The sequence below is a fragment of the Podarcis gaigeae genome (assembly GCF_964106915.1).
Source record: "Podarcis gaigeae genome assembly, chromosome: 10".
NCBI classification, from domain to species: domain Eukaryota; kingdom Metazoa; phylum Chordata; class Lepidosauria; order Squamata; family Lacertidae; genus Podarcis; species Podarcis gaigeae.
The window spans coordinates 20,523,343-20,543,085 of record NC_139686.1 but is presented as its reverse complement, the minus strand read 5'-3'; the positions used below and the strand labels follow the sequence as shown (position 1 = coordinate 20,543,085).

The 19,743-nt window shown below is 44.4% G+C and overlaps 1 protein-coding gene across 2 annotated transcripts in view; it reads left to right on the top strand.

The window, feature by feature from the left end:
• Positions 1 to 4,279: 4,279 nt before the first annotated feature.
• The window catches only part of SYT10 (synaptotagmin 10), a 42,345-nt gene continuing 26,881 nt past the window's right edge, over positions 4,280 to 19,743 (top strand). The window contains exons 1-2 of one of the 2 annotated variants that reach the window (XM_083700541.1): positions 4,280 to 5,244; positions 5,885 to 7,124. In XM_083700541.1, coding sequence (XP_083556667.1) covers positions 6,974 to 7,124 — 151 coding nt within the window. In that variant the 5' untranslated portion in view covers positions 4,280 to 5,244; positions 5,885 to 6,973. Of the gene's footprint in view, positions 7,125 to 19,743 lie in introns of both variants that reach the window. The other variant, XM_083700542.1, reaches the window with a different exon arrangement.

The window sequence follows — 19,743 nt, the reverse complement described above, 5'->3', positions numbered from 1 at the left end:
GCTCCTCCACATGCAGCTGCTGGGTGACCTTGGACCAGTCACACTTCTCTGAAGTCTCTCAGCCCCACTCACCTCACAGAGTGTTTGTTGTGGGGGAGGAAGGGAAAGGAGAATGTTAGCCGCTTTGAGACTCCTGAAGGGGAGTGAAAGGCGGGATATCAAATCTAATTTGGTCATTTTGCCCATCTGTCATTTGTAAAATTGGAGGTGATTTCTGGATTTTAATTTGGGGCCATGTGAGCCTGCTGCTTGGTTACTAACTTCATTGAGAATAGGTGGATGAGATCTTATTTTAGGTATGCTACTCCTATTATCCTCAATAATGCTGTGCTGCGCTGCTAAAATTGCTAAACAAGTACAACAATTAGATATCATTCTCCAGCTTGCAGTTTAAAGCTAGAAACAGGAGATGTTGGAGAGGAGAGACAAGGAAGAAAACAAAGGAAGATGCCTTGTGCACTGTCAAATATTGGTTCAGTATTGTCCACAATGACTGACAGTGGCTTACTAGAGTTTCAGGTGGGACAATCTCAGCCCTATCTGCAACCACTAAGATGCTCAACCACTGAGAACATAAGGACATACACCACTGTCATGTGCAGTATTTCTCTGAATGTCAGTTCTAATGGGGACAGTGCTGTTGCTACAGAGCTACAAAAGATGCAGAAAGGGGGTGACCAAATGACCAGGAGCACCTTCGAATGAAAGACAAATGATTGGGGCTTCTTGGGTGCCTTCCAACCTATGTTTATGCAGAGTAGACACATTAATTTTCATGAATCTACTCTGTGTAAAACTTAGTTGATTACCACCCATTGTTTTTAATTGTTGTGATTGGTCAAATTCATCTTATTAATTTTATCAGCTGTATTTTAGTTTAATTATTTTCCTTGGGGATTGTTGCTATTACAAGCGGGGGTGTAAATCCATTTATAAATATTGTGCTATAAATATCATTTATGGGCTAGGCACAATTAATCTGTATGCCAGGGATGGGGAAACGGTGGCTTTCTGGATATTGTTGGACTACAACTTCCACTATCCTTGACACTCACCGTGCTGTCTGGGGCTGATGGGAAGTCCAACAAGGCCTTGGGGTGAGTCACTGGCTCCCCATCCCTGCCCTATCCAATCTTGCTTAAGAAAAGAAGAAATGCCTCACTAGAACAGACCAATGCCCATCTTGTTCAATACTTTTTGCTGTAATTTAAGCATCCAGAAGATGTGAGGTGATCCTCCAGTGACCTACTGATGTCCCATTTCCTCACCTACAGAACTGTCAGGATTAATCACCACCAGCTGTGAAGCGATTGTGTGGTCTAGAATGCACCTATTACCACCCATCTGTGACCACACATTGCAAGGAAAGGTTAGTAGTGGTAGGAAAACTTTCCAGGAATTCTGTCCTCCATTGGCTGACCTACCCATTGAGGGGGCCCCTGAGTTCCCCAAAAGTCTAGTATAGGCTTTCTCAACCTCAGCCCTCCAGATGTTTTGAGACTACAATTCCCATCATCCCTGACCACTGGTCCTGCTAGCTAGGGATCATGGGAGTTGTCACCCAAAAAAATCTGGAGGGCCAAGGTTGAGGAAGCCTGGTTTAGTGTAGCAGTTAGAGTGTTGGGCGAGGATTCAAATCCACCCTCGGCTATGAAGTTCACTGTCTGAGGTTGGACCAACCACATTTCATCCTAACCTTGGAACAACCACTACATCTCATCCTAACCTATGTCACCTTGGAACAACCACTACATCTCATCCTAACCTATGTGAGGATAAAATGGGGAGGGAAGTGTCAGTCTACACCACCTGGTCTGCCTAGAGGAAAGGTGGAATCTGGATGCAATATAATTAATAAAATCCAATGGAGCAATGTACAGTATAACAATGGAACTGGTGCACTTTTACATTTAGCTGAAAGTTAAACCACACACTTCTTTGACCTGACTCGGGGAAAGCCAATGTGATACCTCCAATGTGATACCCATCCACTATCACTGACTGAGACTGATGGGAGCTATAGTCCAAAGCATATGGAGGGCACCATGTTGCCTATGCCTGATATAACTTATTCTACTAGGGGTCTTCCACTTAGCAAATGGTTCCAATAGCTTGCAGAAGCAGAGCATTCTGAAGAAGTTGGAGATGGTGGAGAATAGAATATGGGTATCATTTTCTAGGAAAGCATACACAAAATGGAAAATGTAGCATTTCACAAAACAATTGGATTGCAGAGGAGCTGATGGATCCCTTGGGAAAAGGCCATATCTCTGTGACAGAGCACTTGCTTGGCATGCAGTACATCTTCAGGCAAGGTTGAGAAAGACACCTCCCTAAAACCCAGGAGAGATGCTGCTAGTCAAAGCAACTACTGAGCTAGAAGGACCAATGATCTGACTCAGTATAAAACAGCTTCCCTTCCTAATCTAATCCAAGCCATCACACTGTGATACAGAAAACATATAATTCACATGCCAAAAAAAAAAAAAAATTAAGCCCAGGTTTAGTCCCTGACATCTCCAGTTAAGTGATCTCAGATAGCAGGACACACACAGGAAAAAAGAGGGAGACCATTGCATATTTATTTATTAAAATATTTATATACCACCTGTTATGCTAACATTTCAAGCCAATGTACAGCAGTATCATAACATACAGTACAAAAATATACAACTACAATTCAGAATCAAGTCCAATCAGGAATCAGTGAGAATTCTTAAAAGTCTTCAAAAGTGTAGCATCCACAGCCAGCAAAGAGCATGGTGAGAAGGAATGTTTGCAGCATGCACCAACCCAGTTCTTTCTTTCTTTCTTTCTTTCTTTCTTTCTTTCTTTCTTTCTTTCTTTCTTTCTTTCTTTCTTTCTGGTGAGAGGCCATTCCAGAGCATGGTTACCACCACAGGCCCTCTTTCTTGCTGTTTCCAGAAAGACATCTGCTGGCTGTAGGGCAATCAGCAGATCTCAGTGATCTGGCAGGTGTGTCTGGGAGAAGGATCTCTCTCAGGTAACTTAGTCCCTAAGGTGTGTTGCGCCTGGAAAGTAGGCAATCCGATGAACTGATTCACCATAAGGCTCCTTATGTGCAACCTCTCTGCTCTATTTTTAGTAGCATGGGATGCAAAGCTTCAAGAAGACTTTCAGGTTTCTCAGCAATTTTAGGACACTTCCACCCCAACACTTAAACCATCCTCTCTTCAGCATGGATGCAAAATTACTAGTCGGTAAAAGAAATTGACAGTTGATCTCAGTGGTGTGCCATTATGTGTAAGAATCCCCTAGGGCTGTTTCATGATTCACTCGGTGAATTGTTCTACACTGCTCTGTGTCATTTTAAACACAGGGATGGTCTGTAGAATTAACAGCAGTGGACACAGTTCAGGTTCATTCAAAACGATTAGGAGTCTTGACATTTCATTCAGTGTGGGATAAAATAGTAGCCAACTCTGCATTAGACTGAAGGACCATTACAACACAATTAGCTAAACCTTTAATTCCACATATGAAGCAAAAGTTGTTCTTGAAGAGGGAGAAAGAGAGAGAGAGAGAGAGAGAGAGAGAGAGAGAGAGAGAGAATACTTGTGGGGGATTTGCACCAAATTTTAACCTACCTTGTTGTTTTTTAAAGATCCTATGATACATCAGTGGTGGAGAAAAATAGATTCAGAACATGTTGAAAATAGTTTAAGTGGATGAGCTCTGACATTCAGAATAGGTGAAAGGATGGCACCTGACTAGTTATGTCTCAAAAGATGTACTTTTCACTTTAGATTGCTGCCTGCCCTCAACCTTCAAGATTGGAATAGTTTATGAACAGTAAAATAGCTGCCCAAAGAAAACGAGAAGAAAAATGATTTCCCATTAAAGTATAAAATTCCACATCAGATTTAAGAAGAGTTTTATTAAGTTGTGCCTTATATGGAGAGAGGGAACAAAAGGGATTTGGATTTTTAACAAAATCCTCTCTCATAATTTCAAAACTTGGGGTCAACCAATGAAACTGATGAGTAAGAGATTCAAGACAAAAAGAAGAAAATACATCTATATGCAATGCTGAAGTTTCTGCACCAAGAGATAGTGATGGACACTAGCCAATGGTTTGTCCACACTTCCACTTGCCCCATGCCTAGAAAGCATGGGTCCAAGGTGTTTTGCCTTTACCCTGCCACTTTCCCCCAGAAAACCCACTCTTTAGCACTAAATCAGAACACTAAAGAGTGTTCTTTAGTGCACTAAAGAGCACTAAAGAGTAGGTTTCCCCAGCAGAAAGTGGCAGGGCAAACAGAGGTGTGGTTTAGTTCTTAGACGTCATTAAAAGGGAATTTGCAGAGGCTAAAAGGGATTCACAGAGACTATGTCTGTCCTATATATGAACAGCACACTTATTCTCTGAGAGTGGATCCTTATGTAGCCAAAAAAAGGCTTGAAGGAACCCCACCTTCTGTAGAAGTTACAAAAAAAATCCCTAAAAAATAATCCTAATGGAAGAAAACCAGAAGGTGGGATGGAGTTTCCAGGAAAAGGCTTGGATGGAACTCTGACTTAGAGAACTCCATGACATTTTGTTGCAGCCCCCACTAGCTATGGCTTTTAGGCATGGTGGTGACACGAAAAGGCCATGTTCAATATGCCTCTGAATGTCAGATACCAAGAGGAAAGAACTTCAAAGTCACGTCCTCTGTCCTTTCCACTGTCTTTTCATGTGAAGAGCTTGCCTGTGGTCAAAAGACACTTAAGACTTCATATAGCCCAGGGTGGAACCCTAGTGTTCAAAAGCTTGGGGGTTGCTCTATGAAAGTGCTGCTTGACTAGGAAAAACACAAGAATTGCCATGCTGGACTACCCAAGATCCCCCTAGACCATCGTTTATTTCCCAATAGCCTCCAGATAGATGCCTGTGATTAGTCACAAGCCAGACATGCAGATCATGACCTTACACTATGATTTATCCCCAGTACCCAAGACTCAGATCCACACTGCCATTGAGATTCTATGCAGCCCTCATGGCTGAGGGACCCATCCTCTGTGATGTTGTCCAATTGTTGTTGTTGTTGTTTGTTATGTTATGCTCAATAGCCTGAGTTAATGTTACACGGTCTGAATAAGTCCTTTCTTTTGTCCATCATGAGCCTACTAGATGCATGCTAAGGAGTCTGCCTGAGCATGCAAACTCTGTACCTAATGCACTCAGTCCCTATCTTCTGTGTTGAGCAAGTAATGGTTGTAGCGATGAATATTCAAATGCATGTAAGTAGAAGCTTCCTGCAACACAGGGAAGGTCAAAGACTGCGGGGGGGGAGGGGAGGTGTCAATGCATATCAGGATCTTGGGGTAGGGTTTGTGTGAGTGTCCCTGCCCTCATCCGCACTGTGAGAATCCACATGTTCAGGCAACTCCAAATAATGGAACAGCCTCAGTGGGTATCCTTTGAGTTCCAGTGATATGTTAGAGGATTGGAAAAATTCACAGCTGTATCCTGTGTCAATGCTCCCAACATGGTTTGATTTGTCTGGTGACTTCCACATGATGTTGGACTGCAACTCCCATCATCCCTGGACGTTGGATGGAACTGATGGAAGGTGTAGGCAAAAACCTCCAGAAGGGCACCAAACTGGGGACAACTGTCCTACATGGAAACTTTTCAAGCTCTTCTGACAACATGCCTATAAAATTCAGGCACACACAAGCATAGGTGTCAACTTTTCCCTTTTCTTGTGAGAAATCCTACTCGGAATAAGGGAATTTCCCTTTAAAAAAGGGAAACGTTGACAGCTATGCACACAAGCAATTGTTCTAACTGTGATTCAGCTACATAACTTATATGTTTGAAACTCTCTACATTGTTTTATTTTACTATTACTATTTTCTTATATTACAAAACAACAAGGACAATATGAAAGCAATAATGCACCTGCCACCCTTTCTGAAGATGTGAGGTCAGGATACCCTGGGGTTTAGATCCCTTAAATTGTTGTATTCCGGTTGTGGGAAGGAAGGAAGGAAGGAAGGAAGGAAGGAAGGAAGGAAGGAAGGAAGGAAGGAAGGAAGGGGATACAGCAGGAAAAAGAAGTGGGAAAGGAAAAGGATAACAGCACCTGTTGGATTTCCACCTAGTGCAGAGTTCTTAAATGCACATGCACCATCTCACTCTTACTCTCTTCACATGCGCGCAATCCCCAGATGGAGCTGGGCCTCAACCCTCCACTCCTTTTGCGAAGTTGCAAAGCGAGGCTCCCGAGAGCCTGTGCCACCTAGAGGGTAAACAGAAGCCCCTTGCTCCTCTTTGCAGGGACCATCAAGGGACTTGCCTGCACACAATCGCCCAGCCCGGCCCTCTGCGGCTCCTCCCTCTCTCTCCCCATCCCCGAAACTCAAGCGAGAGAGCGCAGAAGCCTCCTCGCGGCGCCTGCCTGCCCGCCCGGACCCCACCGTCCAGTGCCAGAGCTCGGCGACCCTCGCCTGCACCTCCTCTCCCATTCACCCGCGCTGCGCTGCCATTGGTCCAAATTCCTACCGATCCTCACAAGGCACAAAAAGGCGTTGCTCAGTGTGAATCTTCTTCTGTTGCTTTATATATATAACAAACCTCCCCCCCCTCCCCTCCACCACCCCAATTATCCATCCTTGTTCTCCTGATGGTGACTCTTCGCTCACTTGCAACGTGTCCTTTAGACTGTTCTCTCCTCTCCAGCGTACACGCGTCTCTCCCGCGATCCCTCCTCCCTTCTCTTTGCGCTGATGCCTTGAGAGCTGGTACCTTATTTCCCTCTTCCTTCTCTCTCTCTCCTCTTTTTGGATGCCTCGCAACAATAATACCGCTGATGACCATCCAAGAGGAAGCAGGTGGAGAATGAAGCATCTTTTGCCCAGGAAAGCCATGGCTTAGCTCAAGAAGGAAAAGGCAAGAGAGGCGCATCGGAAAAGAAAAATAACAAACACCACCGCGCGAAAGAGAGAGAAAGAAAAGGGAGTCAACATGAGTTTCCACAAGGAAGACGGAATGGGCAGCTTGTGCCACAAGGCTCTGCAGATCATCTCCGAGTTGTGCCTGGGAGGGCAAGTGGAGTTGGAGAAATGTTCGGGCATCTTCCCGCTGGAGACCACCAACCAAGGTATAAGCAGCGCAGGTAGAGTCAAGCCTCTCGCTCTCCTTGCGCATCCCTCTGCTTGCCGCGTCTTCGGCCGCCGCTTCTCCCCGGCTCGGTCTTCCCCATCCCTTGTGTTTTCCTCCCCTGACTCGGTCTCTCCTGTTGATTCTCTGCATCGCATCTCAAGGAAGGAGCGAGAGGACTGGAACCGAGAGGCGTGGGGTGCTGATGGTGGTGCTGATGGTTGGGGGGGGGGGGACATACGCTTCCTTCCACTAATGGCAGCCGCGGCAGTGGGTTTGAGTGGGCGTCTGGAAAGTTGAACTCTTATTTTTACCCTTCTACTTTCTTCCTTCCGCTTCCTTCCTCCTTCCCCTGGCTGGGGAGAGCGAGAGAGAAAGGAAAGGAAAGGAAAGGAAAGGAAAGGAAAGGAAAGGAAAGGAAAGGAAAGGAAAGGGAGTCTTTTCCAAATTTCGGCAGGACATTTCCGTGTCCTCAAGGGGCTGGTGCGAGACCAAACAGAAACGTGTGTTTTGCTAGCTACATGCACGTCGGAAAGTGGCCATGCAGTGCCCCCTCCCCAGTGTGGGGGTTGTACAGCCTGGCTACGGTTCAGGCTCCAGCCGATCTAGCACCCCGATTCCCCGGGAGCGCAAACGGCGTGGAAGTCCTTCTCAAGAGCCGAGTTGTCGCTGACTCGGTAAAAGTAAGGGAAGGAATAAGGAAAATAATTCAGAAGCTACAGGTACTTCCTATGTATGCTTCATTCTCCCTCCGGGAAGGAAAAGAGAAATCTCGTGCTAGTGTATGGGGAGGACCTTTTATGTCTCTTATTTTTAATGGGAACCCCCCCTCGCCCTTTGGAAAGGTAAAGTGAAGAAAGATCCGGTTCTCCTAGTAAAGCACATTAAAACACAGGAGCTGATATCCGGTGAATCTGATTAATTTCCTTAAAGAGAGGGTCCCTGAGCAAAAGCCTGCTTGAAAGACTTGTTCCGCTATGAGAGTGGAAAGTTAGCATCTTTTCTTCCACGGGGATCTTGTTTGTGCTTGCAACAGCTGCACGACAGGCAGAAATGCAACTGGTGCAGCTTTCCCCCAGGGCATAGAAATGCAGAAAGTTGTGCGTGTTGACTTTCAGTTTGGCACACAGCTCCTTAAGGGTGCAGAGCCTCCAGAAAGGGAAGAGGAGGAGATGGTGACCCCATAAGAGGGAATGTGAGGGAAGGAATGCATTCTGAATGTCCTGGAAGCAGAGCAGTCTTCCTACTTGCTTCACTTGTTGAATGGCTGGAGCTTGGGACTCTGATCCAGGACTTAGACTTCCTGCCCTGCTCTGCTTTGGTTCAGAATTGTTCCATCTTCAAGACAAATGCCATATATCTTGGCCAAGGTAGCAGAAATGCAAGAAGGAGCTGAAGGCATTTCTTATCTACCCAAAATGTTCTCTCCTGCTTCCTTCCATCCATCCCTTGCTAATGAACTCTAATGAGATTCACCAGAGATTTTAAAAGATAATGCCGCCTTCTTCTGTTTCAACATTTCCCTTTCTATTAAAAAATAATCTGATAATAATTGAAGGTCAGGAGAAAGATAGTTATTCTCTAGTTGTTGGGGATGGGGCGGATGAGCTAACTTTTGGTTTAAAAACTCTGCTGGAGGATGTATAGATATATCTCAAGCATGCGCACACACATATATGAATGATTATGTGATTGATCTCCCTGCCCTGTGGCCCTCTTGACATTCTTACCTTTGCTGAAATTGGCACACAGTTTCCGTCAAGCTGGAGAGCAGGGCAACAGGTGGCAGGAAGGAAAAGAGCTTGAAAGTACCTGTTGCTGCAGGAGGAGAGGGATTTTCATGAGAGACAGAGACAAAGGACTTCTGTCTGCGTATATTGGAGGGACAGGGAATGACTTCTGTTCCTGTGCCTTTCCTAAGAAAATTTCGGTCGGTTTCAAAAAATAATAATCATGCAAGCATAAAGCTTATGTGTGGATTAACCATCTAGTCTAGAATTTTGTTTTTGTAGCACTGATCAGCCAAGATACCTCCTTAGTTCACAAGCAAAGGGATCATAGCTCAGTGGTAGAGGCACATGGCTTGTGTGCGAAAAGTCCCAGGTTCGGTACCCAGCATATCTAGATTATTGCTTTGCTTTTTAAAAAAGGATCAGGTAGCAGATCATGTGAGAGACCTCTGCCTGACACCCCGGAGAGCAACAGAGAAGTCAGAGCAGTAGACTATAGATGCACAAATAGTCTGACTTTGTATAAGGCTGCTTCCTATGTTCCCTTGAGGGTGATGGGCTTTGTATTGGCATTGGATGTACCCAGAACCAGTTGTATAAGAAGTGTATTGTTGCATTGTTGTATAAGAAGTGTATTGTTGCATGCCATGAATCTATGAAGGAAAATGCAGGGCAGTGCCACTTGAGGAACAGCAGTGAAGGATCTATATCCTAATAAGCACATAAAGAATATTCTGGCTATACCATAAAAATTACCACCAGCAAGCATCATTTTGTTGGGGATTTGTGTGCCATTTCAGCTCTGTATTGATGAGACAGTACCTCTTATGCAACCATGTAAAATAGTGATGCAACATTTTGTGGCCATCATGGTTAGGGCAGATGGTGCAGTGGTTAGAATATTGAGTTTGGCTGCAGAAGATCCTTCTGCAGTGGCATTCTCCACTTCAGCCTTCCACTTGTGAAGATCAGTGGGGGGGGGGGGATACTTGCTAAGCATGATAGAATGATAGATACCACTAGGTGGGAAAGTAAACAAGCTCTTATTTTGTGCTAGGTTGTTGCATGTCTGTATACCTGTAGATTAGTCATCTGGATTTGCATTGGGGCTGTGTAAGGGCAATGAAGACTTAACATTTCGCTTGTAACTCTTTAAACAACCCTATATAAGGGTATATTTTATTATTCTCATACAACGTTGCTTGGGATCCTTTGTTGGGGATCCTGGGGCAGCTGTCATTGCTTCTTCCCTGGATATGAACCACAACACCCAGATTCTCAGCTTTCTTTATATATAAAAAAGAGTAAATTTCCAGTATTTGTAGAACCCAAGGTATGAGACAAGATGTACAAGTACTGTTCTTCTCTCCTCTACAATTTGTGAGAAATAAGGCTGCTCCCCTCCTTTCAGTGTATTTCTTTGCCCCCACCCCTGAAGATGCCCATGGGTGAGAAAACACTTAAATGAAGTGCTCACAGTAAAAGTCAATTGGGGGCCACAGCCCACGGTGGATGGAGCCAGAGCTGATGGCAGGCGGGGCTAGATCCAATGTGGGAGGAGGCAGAGACAAAAGAGGGCAGAGTTCACAGCTCTGCAGGATGAATGAATGAATGAATGACCAGAAATACAGGCATATATAGCAATAGAGAACATGCAAACTATACATAGGTAGCTATGTAAGCTAGAGCACGGTAAATAATACAGATATAAAACAGTTAAAATATGGAGGTTAAGGATTGCATAGCTCTTTCTCTCTGTACTACCCCATACTTTTAGAGTTGTCTGGCAGTGTCCACAAAGCCGGATGACATTGAGGGCTGTATGAAATGGGAAGCCCCACACCAGGTGACAGCCATAATGGTACATGATAGAGTCATCACCACAAGTTCTATTCAAAATATTAGGACTACTCAGAGTAGATCCAATGAAACTAACAGACATGATTCATTTTATTAATGTTCTGGGATCCCAAATGAAGGAATGTCAGGGCTTGGCTTTGCACAGTGGCCTGGGGGGGGCGGGGAATCAGAAATTGGGAACTGGTATCCAGGACCAAAGAGCAAACAGGTTCAGAAACATCAGGAATCCAAGCAGAAGCCGGGACCACAGGAAAAAGTCAGCGTCCACTCCCACAAGATGTAGTGAAGGCCACCAACTTGGATAGTTGGGTGGAGGAAGCCAGGATAGATCTGGAAGGATTTTCAACAGGAGGTTCAATTATGCAGTTTCTGTATGTTTAGCTTATATTGGCAATGACACAAATTATAAGAATGGTCTGAAGGCACACAAGGCTACCACCTTGCTATGTTTAGGAGGTCTGGGTCTGGTCAGTGCCTCCATGGATATGGAGTGGTTCCTTGGAACCACTTATACACCACCTTGGGTTCCATAATGGAAGAAAGGTGGGTTATAAATGCAATGCAATAAAATAAATAATTGAATTCTTTTTAGCATGACCCTCCCCTGGTTATTATAGACATGCATTCTTCTCTTCTGTATACCAGCATCTGTTATGTGCACTATTATACCTGGTTAGGGATAAGTCCAGTCGCTACACATTGCCAATCAATTTTATCTGGTGGGAATATTTTTTTAAACCGACAGCATGAGTGCATATTTCAGTGACAAATTGACTTCTAATTATCCTCAAGGAATAATTTGTATGTATTTACATGCACACATTTTCCCCCACTTCAATACAGAGCTATCAGATGACAGTTGTCAATGGTGTTTACACTGAGTGGCATTAAAAGTCAAATCCAGTTAATTAAAAGCTGCCTCTCCAAGCTGACACAAGATAAGGAATACCATTTCTAAAACCTTGAATAAGCATCAGCATCTAAAAGTTCTTAAAAATCCAAAACAGTGAGACAACCATAGATGTCCTCACAGCCTCTGAGTACCATAATTGGTGCTGAACGGCAGTAATTACATTGCTTAGTCAGGAGTTACCCTTAACACCAAAGTACATTTCTTGTCCTGCAAGCCAGAGTACATTTGCACTTTTCTTGTCTTGATGATTACATAGTTCCTTTACAATGTTGAGAGCTCACTTACCTATCAGGAAAACTGAGCACAAATTGTTGTTGTTTAGTCGTTTAGTCATGTCCAACTCTTCGTGACCCCATGGACCAGAGCACGCCAGGCACTTCTGTCCTCCACTGCCTCCCGCAGTTTAATCAAACTCATGCTGGTAGCTTCAAGAACACCATCCAACCATCTCATCCTCTGTCGCCCCCTTCTCCTTGTGCCCTCCATCTTTCCCAACATCAGGGTCTTTTCCAGGGACTCTTCTCTTCTCATGAGGTGGCCAAAGTATTGGAGCCTCAGCTTCACTATCTGTCCTTCCAGTGAGCACTCAGGGCTGATTTCCTTAAGAATGGATACGTTTGATCTTCTTGCAGTCCATGGGACTCACAAGAGTCTCCTCCAGCACCAGAATTCAAAAGCATCAATTCTTCGGCGATCAGCCTTCTTTATGGTCCAGCTCTCACTTCCATACATCACTACTGGGAAAACCATAGGTTTTACTATACGGACCTTTGTTGGCAAGGTGATGTCTCTACTTTTTAAGATGCTGTCTAGGTTTGTCATTGCTTTTCTCCCAAGAAGCAGGCGTCTTTTAATTTCGTGACTACTGTCACCATCTGCAGTGATCATGGAGCCCAAGAAAGTAAAATCTCTTACTGCCTCCATTTCTTCCCCTTCTATTTGCCAGGAGGTGATGGGACCAGTGGCCATGATCTTCGTTTTTTTGATGTTGAGCTTCAGACCATATTTTGCGCTCTCCTCTTTCACCCTCAATAAAAGGTTCTTTAATTCCTCCTCACTTTCTGCCATCAAGGTTGTGTCATCTGCATATCTGAGGTTGTTGATATTTCTTCCGGCAATCTTAAATCCGGCTTCGGATTCATCCAGCCCAGCCTTTCACATGATGAATTCTGCATATAAGTTAAATAAGCAGGGAGACAATATACAGCCTTGTCGTACTCCTTTCCCAATTTTGAACCAATCAGTTGTTCCATATCCAGTTCTAACTGTAGCTTCTTGTCCCACATAGAGATTTCTCAGGAGACAGATGAGGTGATCAGGCACTCCCATTTCTTTAAGAACTTGCCATAGTTTGCTGTGGTCGACACAGTCAAAGGCTTTTGCATAGTCAATGAAGCAGAAGTAGATGTCTTTCTGGAACTCTCTAGCTTTCTCCATAATCCAGCGCATGTTTGCAATTTGGTCTCTGGTTCCTCTGCCTCTTCTAAATCCAGCTTGCACTTCTGGGAGTTCTTGGTCCACATACTGCTTGAGCCTTCCTTGTAGAATTTTAAGCATAACCTTGCTAGCGTGTGAAATGAGTGAAATTGTGCAGTAGTTGGAGCATTCTTTGGCACTGCCCTTCTTTGGGATTGGGATGTAGACTGATCTTCTCCAATCCTCTGGCCACTGCTGAGTTTTCCAAACTTGCTGGCATATTGAGTGTAGCACCTTAACAGCATCATCTTTTAAAATTTTAAATAGTTCAGCTGGAATACCATCACTTCCACTGGCCTTGTTATTTGCAGTGCTTTCTAAGGCCCATTTGACTTCACTCTCCAGGATGTCTGGCTCAAGGTCAGCAACCACACTACCTGGGGTGTACGAGACATATCTTTCTGGTATAATTCCTCTGTGTATTCTTGCCACCTCTTCTTGATGTCTTCTGCTTCTGTTAGGTCCTTACCACTTTTGTCCTTTATTATGGTAATCTTTGTACGAAATGTTCCTTTCATATTTCCGATTTTCTTGAACAGATCTCTGGTTCTTCCCATTCTGTTGTTTTCCTCTATTTCTTTGCATTGCTTGTTTGAGAAGGCCTTCTTGTCTCTCCTTGCTATTCTTTGGAAATCTGCATTCAATTTCCTGTATCTTTCACTATCTCCCTCACATTTTGCTTGCCTTCTCTCCCCCACTATTTGTAAGGCCTCGTTGGACAGCCACTTTGCTTTCTTGCATTTCCTTTTCATTGGGATGGTTTTAGTTGCTGCCTCCTGTATATTGTTGCGAGCCTCCACCCATAGTTCTTCAGGCACTCTGTCCAGCAAATCTAAATCCTTAAACCTGTTCCTCACTTCCACTGTGTATTCATAAGGGATTTGGTTTAGATTGTATCTTTCCGGCCCAGTGGTTTTTCCTACTTTCTTCAGTTTAAGTTTAAGCTTGAATTTTGCTATAAGAAGCTGATGATCTGAGCCACAGTCAGCTCCAGGTCTTGTTTCTGCTGACTGTATAGAGCCTCTCCATCTTTGGCTGCAGAGAATATAATCAATCCGATTTTGATGTTGCCCATCTAGTGATGTCCATGTGTAGAGTCGTCTCTTGTGTTGTTGGAAAAGCATGTTTGTGATGACCAGCTTGTTCTCTTGACAGAACTCTATTAGCCTTTGCCCTGCTTCATTTTGATCTCCAAGGCCAAACTTGCCAGTTGTTCCTTTTATCTCTTGATTCCCTACTTTAGCATTCCAATCCCCTATAATGAGAAGAACATCCTTCTTTGGTGTCACTTCTATAAGGTCTTGTAAGTCTTCATAGAATTGGTCAATTTCAGTTTCTTCAGCACCAGTAGTTGGTGCATAAACTTGGATTACTGTGATGTTAAAAGGTCTGCCTTGGATTCGTATCGAGATCATTCTATCTATTTTTGAGATTGCATCCCAGTACAGCTTTCGCCACTCTTTTGTTGACTATGAGGACCACTCCATTTCTTTTACGGGTTTCTTGCCCACAGTAGTAGATATGATAGTCATCCGAACTGAATTCGCCCATTCCCATCCATTTTAGTTCACTGATACCCAGGATGTCAATATTTATTCTTGCCATCTCATTTTTTACCACATCCAACTTACCCAGGTTCATGGTTCTTACATTCCAGGTTCCTATGCAATATTTTTCTTTACAGCATTGGACTTTCCTTTCGCTTCCATGCATATCCGCAACTGAGCGTCCTTTCGGCTTTGGCCCAGCCGCTTCATCAGCTCTGGATCTACTTGTACTTGTCCTCTGCTCTTCCCCAGTAGCATGTTGGACACCTTCCGACCTGAGGGGCTCATCTTCCAGCGTCATAACTTTTATATGCCTGTTGTCATTGTCCATGGAGTTTTCTTGGCAAGGATACTGGAGTGGCTTGCCGGTTCCTCCTCCAGGTGGATCACGTTTGGTCAAAACTCTCCACTATGACCTGTTCATCTTGGGTGCCCTGCTCGGCATAGTTCATAGCTTCTCTGAGTTATTCAAGCCCCTTCGCCACGGCAAGGCAGCCACCCTTATTGGCAGCACCAATAGGTTCCAGTAAATCCAACAGAAATTCTAAATATACTAGAAAGCTACAGTCATCCAATGCCAGGAGAGACGCCCCCCCCCCAACTGAAATCCTGGGCAGCCACTGCTAGAGATTACAGACAGTACTGAACTATGTGGATCAATGGTCTGGCTCAGTGCACATCAGTCTTTACATGATCTTCTGAGCACTGGCAGGGAGGTAGGTTCACTTGGAGAGAGAGAGAGTGGATTTTGCCCAGGAGAACCCCTGAACGTGGGGTTGATTTTTTCTTGGTATGATGCCTTGCAAGAATGATCTGCTTGATAGTAGCACAACCAACAGTTTTTCATGAAGATGGTTCAAAATGGTAATGCAGATAAGTTGTGGGAAGGTAGGGTTCAAAATATAGGCTGCCCCTCAAGTGCACAGTGTCCAGAACGTTTTTAAAGGAACTGAAGTCCTCATTTGACATAAGCAAAAGTGGCTGCCCTTGAAAAAGAGAATGGTTGTGTGGGATGTTTTTTCCAAGCACTGTGCCATTGTACAGAAGTTGAAAAGGGAACTGTTGGCTACCCTATTTAGCTGAGAGCAACTGTTGGGATATTCTGAAATTGGCCTGCATCTTTTTCTCAACAAAAACAACAACAACATGCCATCCATGCACAGCTTGAGTCCATGTTACAAAACCATGGCACAGTAGCCCACCAGTTCCTTACAACAGAATAATGAATTGCAAGCGGTGCTTTTCAAATGCGTTTTGTGGTGCATTGGGAGCGGTGGAACAGGAAAGGTCAACTTGACCCAGTTTGACAATTATTGTTTTTCTGATTCAAAACATAACAAACAAATTATGTCGGACAGGAAAACAGCGACAATCTTGCGTCTGAAGTGGCATGAAGAGAGATGAAAGCTCTTTCTGAGGTTCCCCATACAGAAAGGCAGGTCATCATCGTGATATTGCATCCATCAGATGATGAGCACGCATGGATGATATGGTCTCCATAAATGTGAGGAAGCATGGTACAGTCTCTGGTTAACAACCAGTTATATTCCATATAGGAATATGATGGTCAATGATGATCAACACAGACCATCTTCTAGCCCATCTTCCAGCCCACTTAGCTCTGTATCAGTATGATGTGGTTTCTATTCTTCTCTCTAGCTTTACCTAAGAGCAAAAGAACATAAATAGAGCCCTGCTGGATCTTGTCAATGGCCCATCTAAGTCCACCATCCTTTTCTCATATTGGCAAACCAGATCTACCTAGATAATTTAATATTTGTTTATTCTTATTCATCATTCCCCCCATAACCATGTACAAAACAAAACATGGCCTAATTCACAAGCTTACAGGCATCACCAACCATTTGTTTTGGGCTACAACTCCCATCCATCCCAGCCAGCAATTCCAATGATTAAAGATGATGAGTGTTGTAGTCCAACAGCTTCTGGAAGGCATTAAGTGGGGTTAGACTGAACCAAGATGAGACATAACACAGAAAAAAGAAACAAGAAGAAATGAAGCACAAGAGAGGGTAAAGGATCTAAAGGAATTCCTGAGGAAGCCTTGGTTGACTACTCAGGTCTGAACTGAGCAGCCCATTCAAAGCAAGTTTCAAATACATTATTTGTTTGTTTTGTTATTAACCTATTAACTCTGTCATATGGGCAGTTTGTAATATATTGTAAGGGCATATCCTCTAACTCAGGCATCGTACCTTCTTGATATCTGAGGTCATCATCTGAGAACTTTCCACGAATGTCCCCATGCAAAGTGGGTGTCAATGAAGGAAAGTGCCTTCTCAACAGTGCCCTCACCCAGGGTGGAATGTCTTCTGCAGAGGTGCCCACCTGGTACCTACCTTAAATTATGCATGGCATTGAGGTCACATCAGTGAGGCCAAGAGGGAGGTCTTGTTGTTTAGGCAGCCCAGGACCTCCATACACACTGCCTGGGCTTGTGCTCCGGGGAGGTCATTTCAGTGCTGCTAACACATCGGTTTGACTTCATCCCCAAAGGTGCACTCCATTGTCTCTTGAGACAGACGGATGACGACAACAATCGAGAGAGTGGCCTCTGTGATAACACTAGAACCAGGGGTCATCCACTGAAGTTTTATGTTGGGAGATTCAGGACAGACAAAAATAAATACTTCTTCACACAGTGCATCGCTAAACTATGAAATTCACTCAGAAAAGAGGCAGTGATGTCCACCACCTTGGATGGGTTTGAAAGAGGAGTGGATAAATTAAGGAAGAGTAAGACTATCCTAGGGACGCGGGTGGTGCTGTGGGTTAAACCACAGAACCTAGGGCTTGCTGATCAGAAGGTTGGCGGTTCAAATCCCTGCAATGGGGTGAGCTTCCATTGCTCGGTCCCTGCTCCTGCCAACCTAGCAGTTCAAAAGCACGTCAAAGTGCAAGTAGATAAATAGGTACCACTACGGAGGGGAAGGTAAACGGTGTTTCCGTGCACTGCTCTGGTTCGCCAGAAGTGGCTTAGTTATGCTGGCCACATGACCCGGAAGCTGTATGCCAGCTCCCTCGGCCAATAAAGTGAGATGAGCGTTGCAACCCCAGAGTCGGCCACAACTGGACCTAATGGTCAGGGGTCCATTTACCTTTACCTTAAGGCTATCCTAGGTGGACCTGCTGTCCCTACAGAGTTGAAAAAAGTAATACCAGTTGCTGGAAACCACAGGGCAGGAGAGTGCTGTTGTGCCCAGGGCCTGCTTGTGGGTGCTCACTGTGAGAGCAAGATACTGCACTAGATGAACCACTGGCCGGCTCTTCTTGTGTTCTTAATCCTATTTTGCTGCCAGGAAAATACCTTTTCATTTTCCCTTGCAAGTTATGTTGTGATTCAAACATTTAGTGCAATAGATTTTTCACCTCTGCTTGCTGATTCAAATTGTTTCAGGGCTGTTTTTCTTCTCTGGGCTTTTTATATTTTAAAAAAGTAATGCATTTTGATCTATTGCCATTTTTGTTTTGGTTACCTTGTATCATACTTCCTTGTTGTGCTTGTTAGAATTTGCTGTTTGTGTTGTAAGCCACCCAAAGAACCTTTGTGGTTTGGCAGCAACATCATCATCATCATTATTACCTAAACAAACAAACAAATAAAGGTCCGGGTCCTGATGCTTCAACTGGAAATTTAATTCCTCTACAACCGCAGAAGGGGGAGAAGCAATGGGAATGCCTATGTAATGTGTTGATGTAAATCAGGGATGAAGAACCTCAGACCTAGGATACAAATTTGGCCCATGGAATCTTCTTCTGGCCACACCTTCACTTGCCTTACTTTACACCCTATGTTTTTCCCCCATGGTTAGAACCTGATAGTTAGAACCTGCACTCAATAGTTCCTCTTACTTGCCTGGATCAAGGATGGGGGGAGGGGAGAAACTAGCCTACCTACTGGGAGCCAGTGTGGTGTAGTGGTTAAGAGCGGTAGTCTCCTAATCTGGGGAACCGGGTTCGCGTCTCCGCTCCTCCACATGCAGCTGCTGGGTGACCTTGGGCCAGTCACACTTCTGTGAAGTCTCTCAGCCCCACTCACCTCACAGAGTGTTTGTTGTGGGGGAGGAAGGGAAAGGAGAATGTTAGCTGCTTTGAGACTCCTGAAGGGTAGTGATAAAGCGGGATATCAAATCCAAACTCTTCTTCTTCTTCTACCTTACAAAGGTGAAATTTACATTTGTGGCTCTGCCCAATTTTGCCTCTGGCCCTGCCTATCACTGGCATATGGCACTCAAAATCTTACTGAGAAGACCCTCCAGCTGAGATAGGTTCCCACACTTCTGGTGTAAATAATGCTTGCCTGTGTGCATCGGTGTAAGCAGCAGAAGTCCATTTGGGATGCAAGAATCCCCTCTGAGAGAAGTTTGTGCATCATGTTTTCTCTTTAACTTTCTGCTTCTGCTTCCATTTGTTTTCTCTAGCCCTTGTCTTGCTCTTAATGTGCTCTCTGCTGCATATGAAATATGATCAACTCTTTGTTAGAAACACTGTTTGTGCCATTAATTGTGTCATTACTCATTCCGTATTACATAGAGGCGTGAACTGTTGTCTCCTGGTGTGTGCCAGATGCTGATGCTCCAAGCTGGGTGGTGTAACTGTGGGATAGATCCAAGTTGGATGACGTAGCTATGAGATAAATCAGCCTGATATTACCAACATGCTTAACTCTAATTAATGCACGAAAGGGTTAAGACCATAAAGTAAGCTGACCTGGTAGGTCATACCCCCTCAACTTGCATGGATGGCCGCACCCACTTTTGGCTCTACCCACCATGGTGTGGTAGCTGGTGAGAACAAGAAGGAGCATCAAGAGAAGGAGTAACTGCTCCCCCACCTTCTGCTGCTGTTGACCCTGGGGGAGGGATCTAGTGGGAGCTCATGGGGGTCATATTGACAGACCTCCATCCTAAAAACTAGAGCCTTCACTGTCAGAAGGTCACAATCTATGCAGGTTTATGTTGGACTTACTTCTGAGTAAATCAGCAGAGGGTTTGGGCTGCAAAATTAATCAGTCTGCCAATTATATCCATTACATCTTTGATGATTCTTGCAAGCAAACGAATTAAAGCTATCTGGATGATATCACCT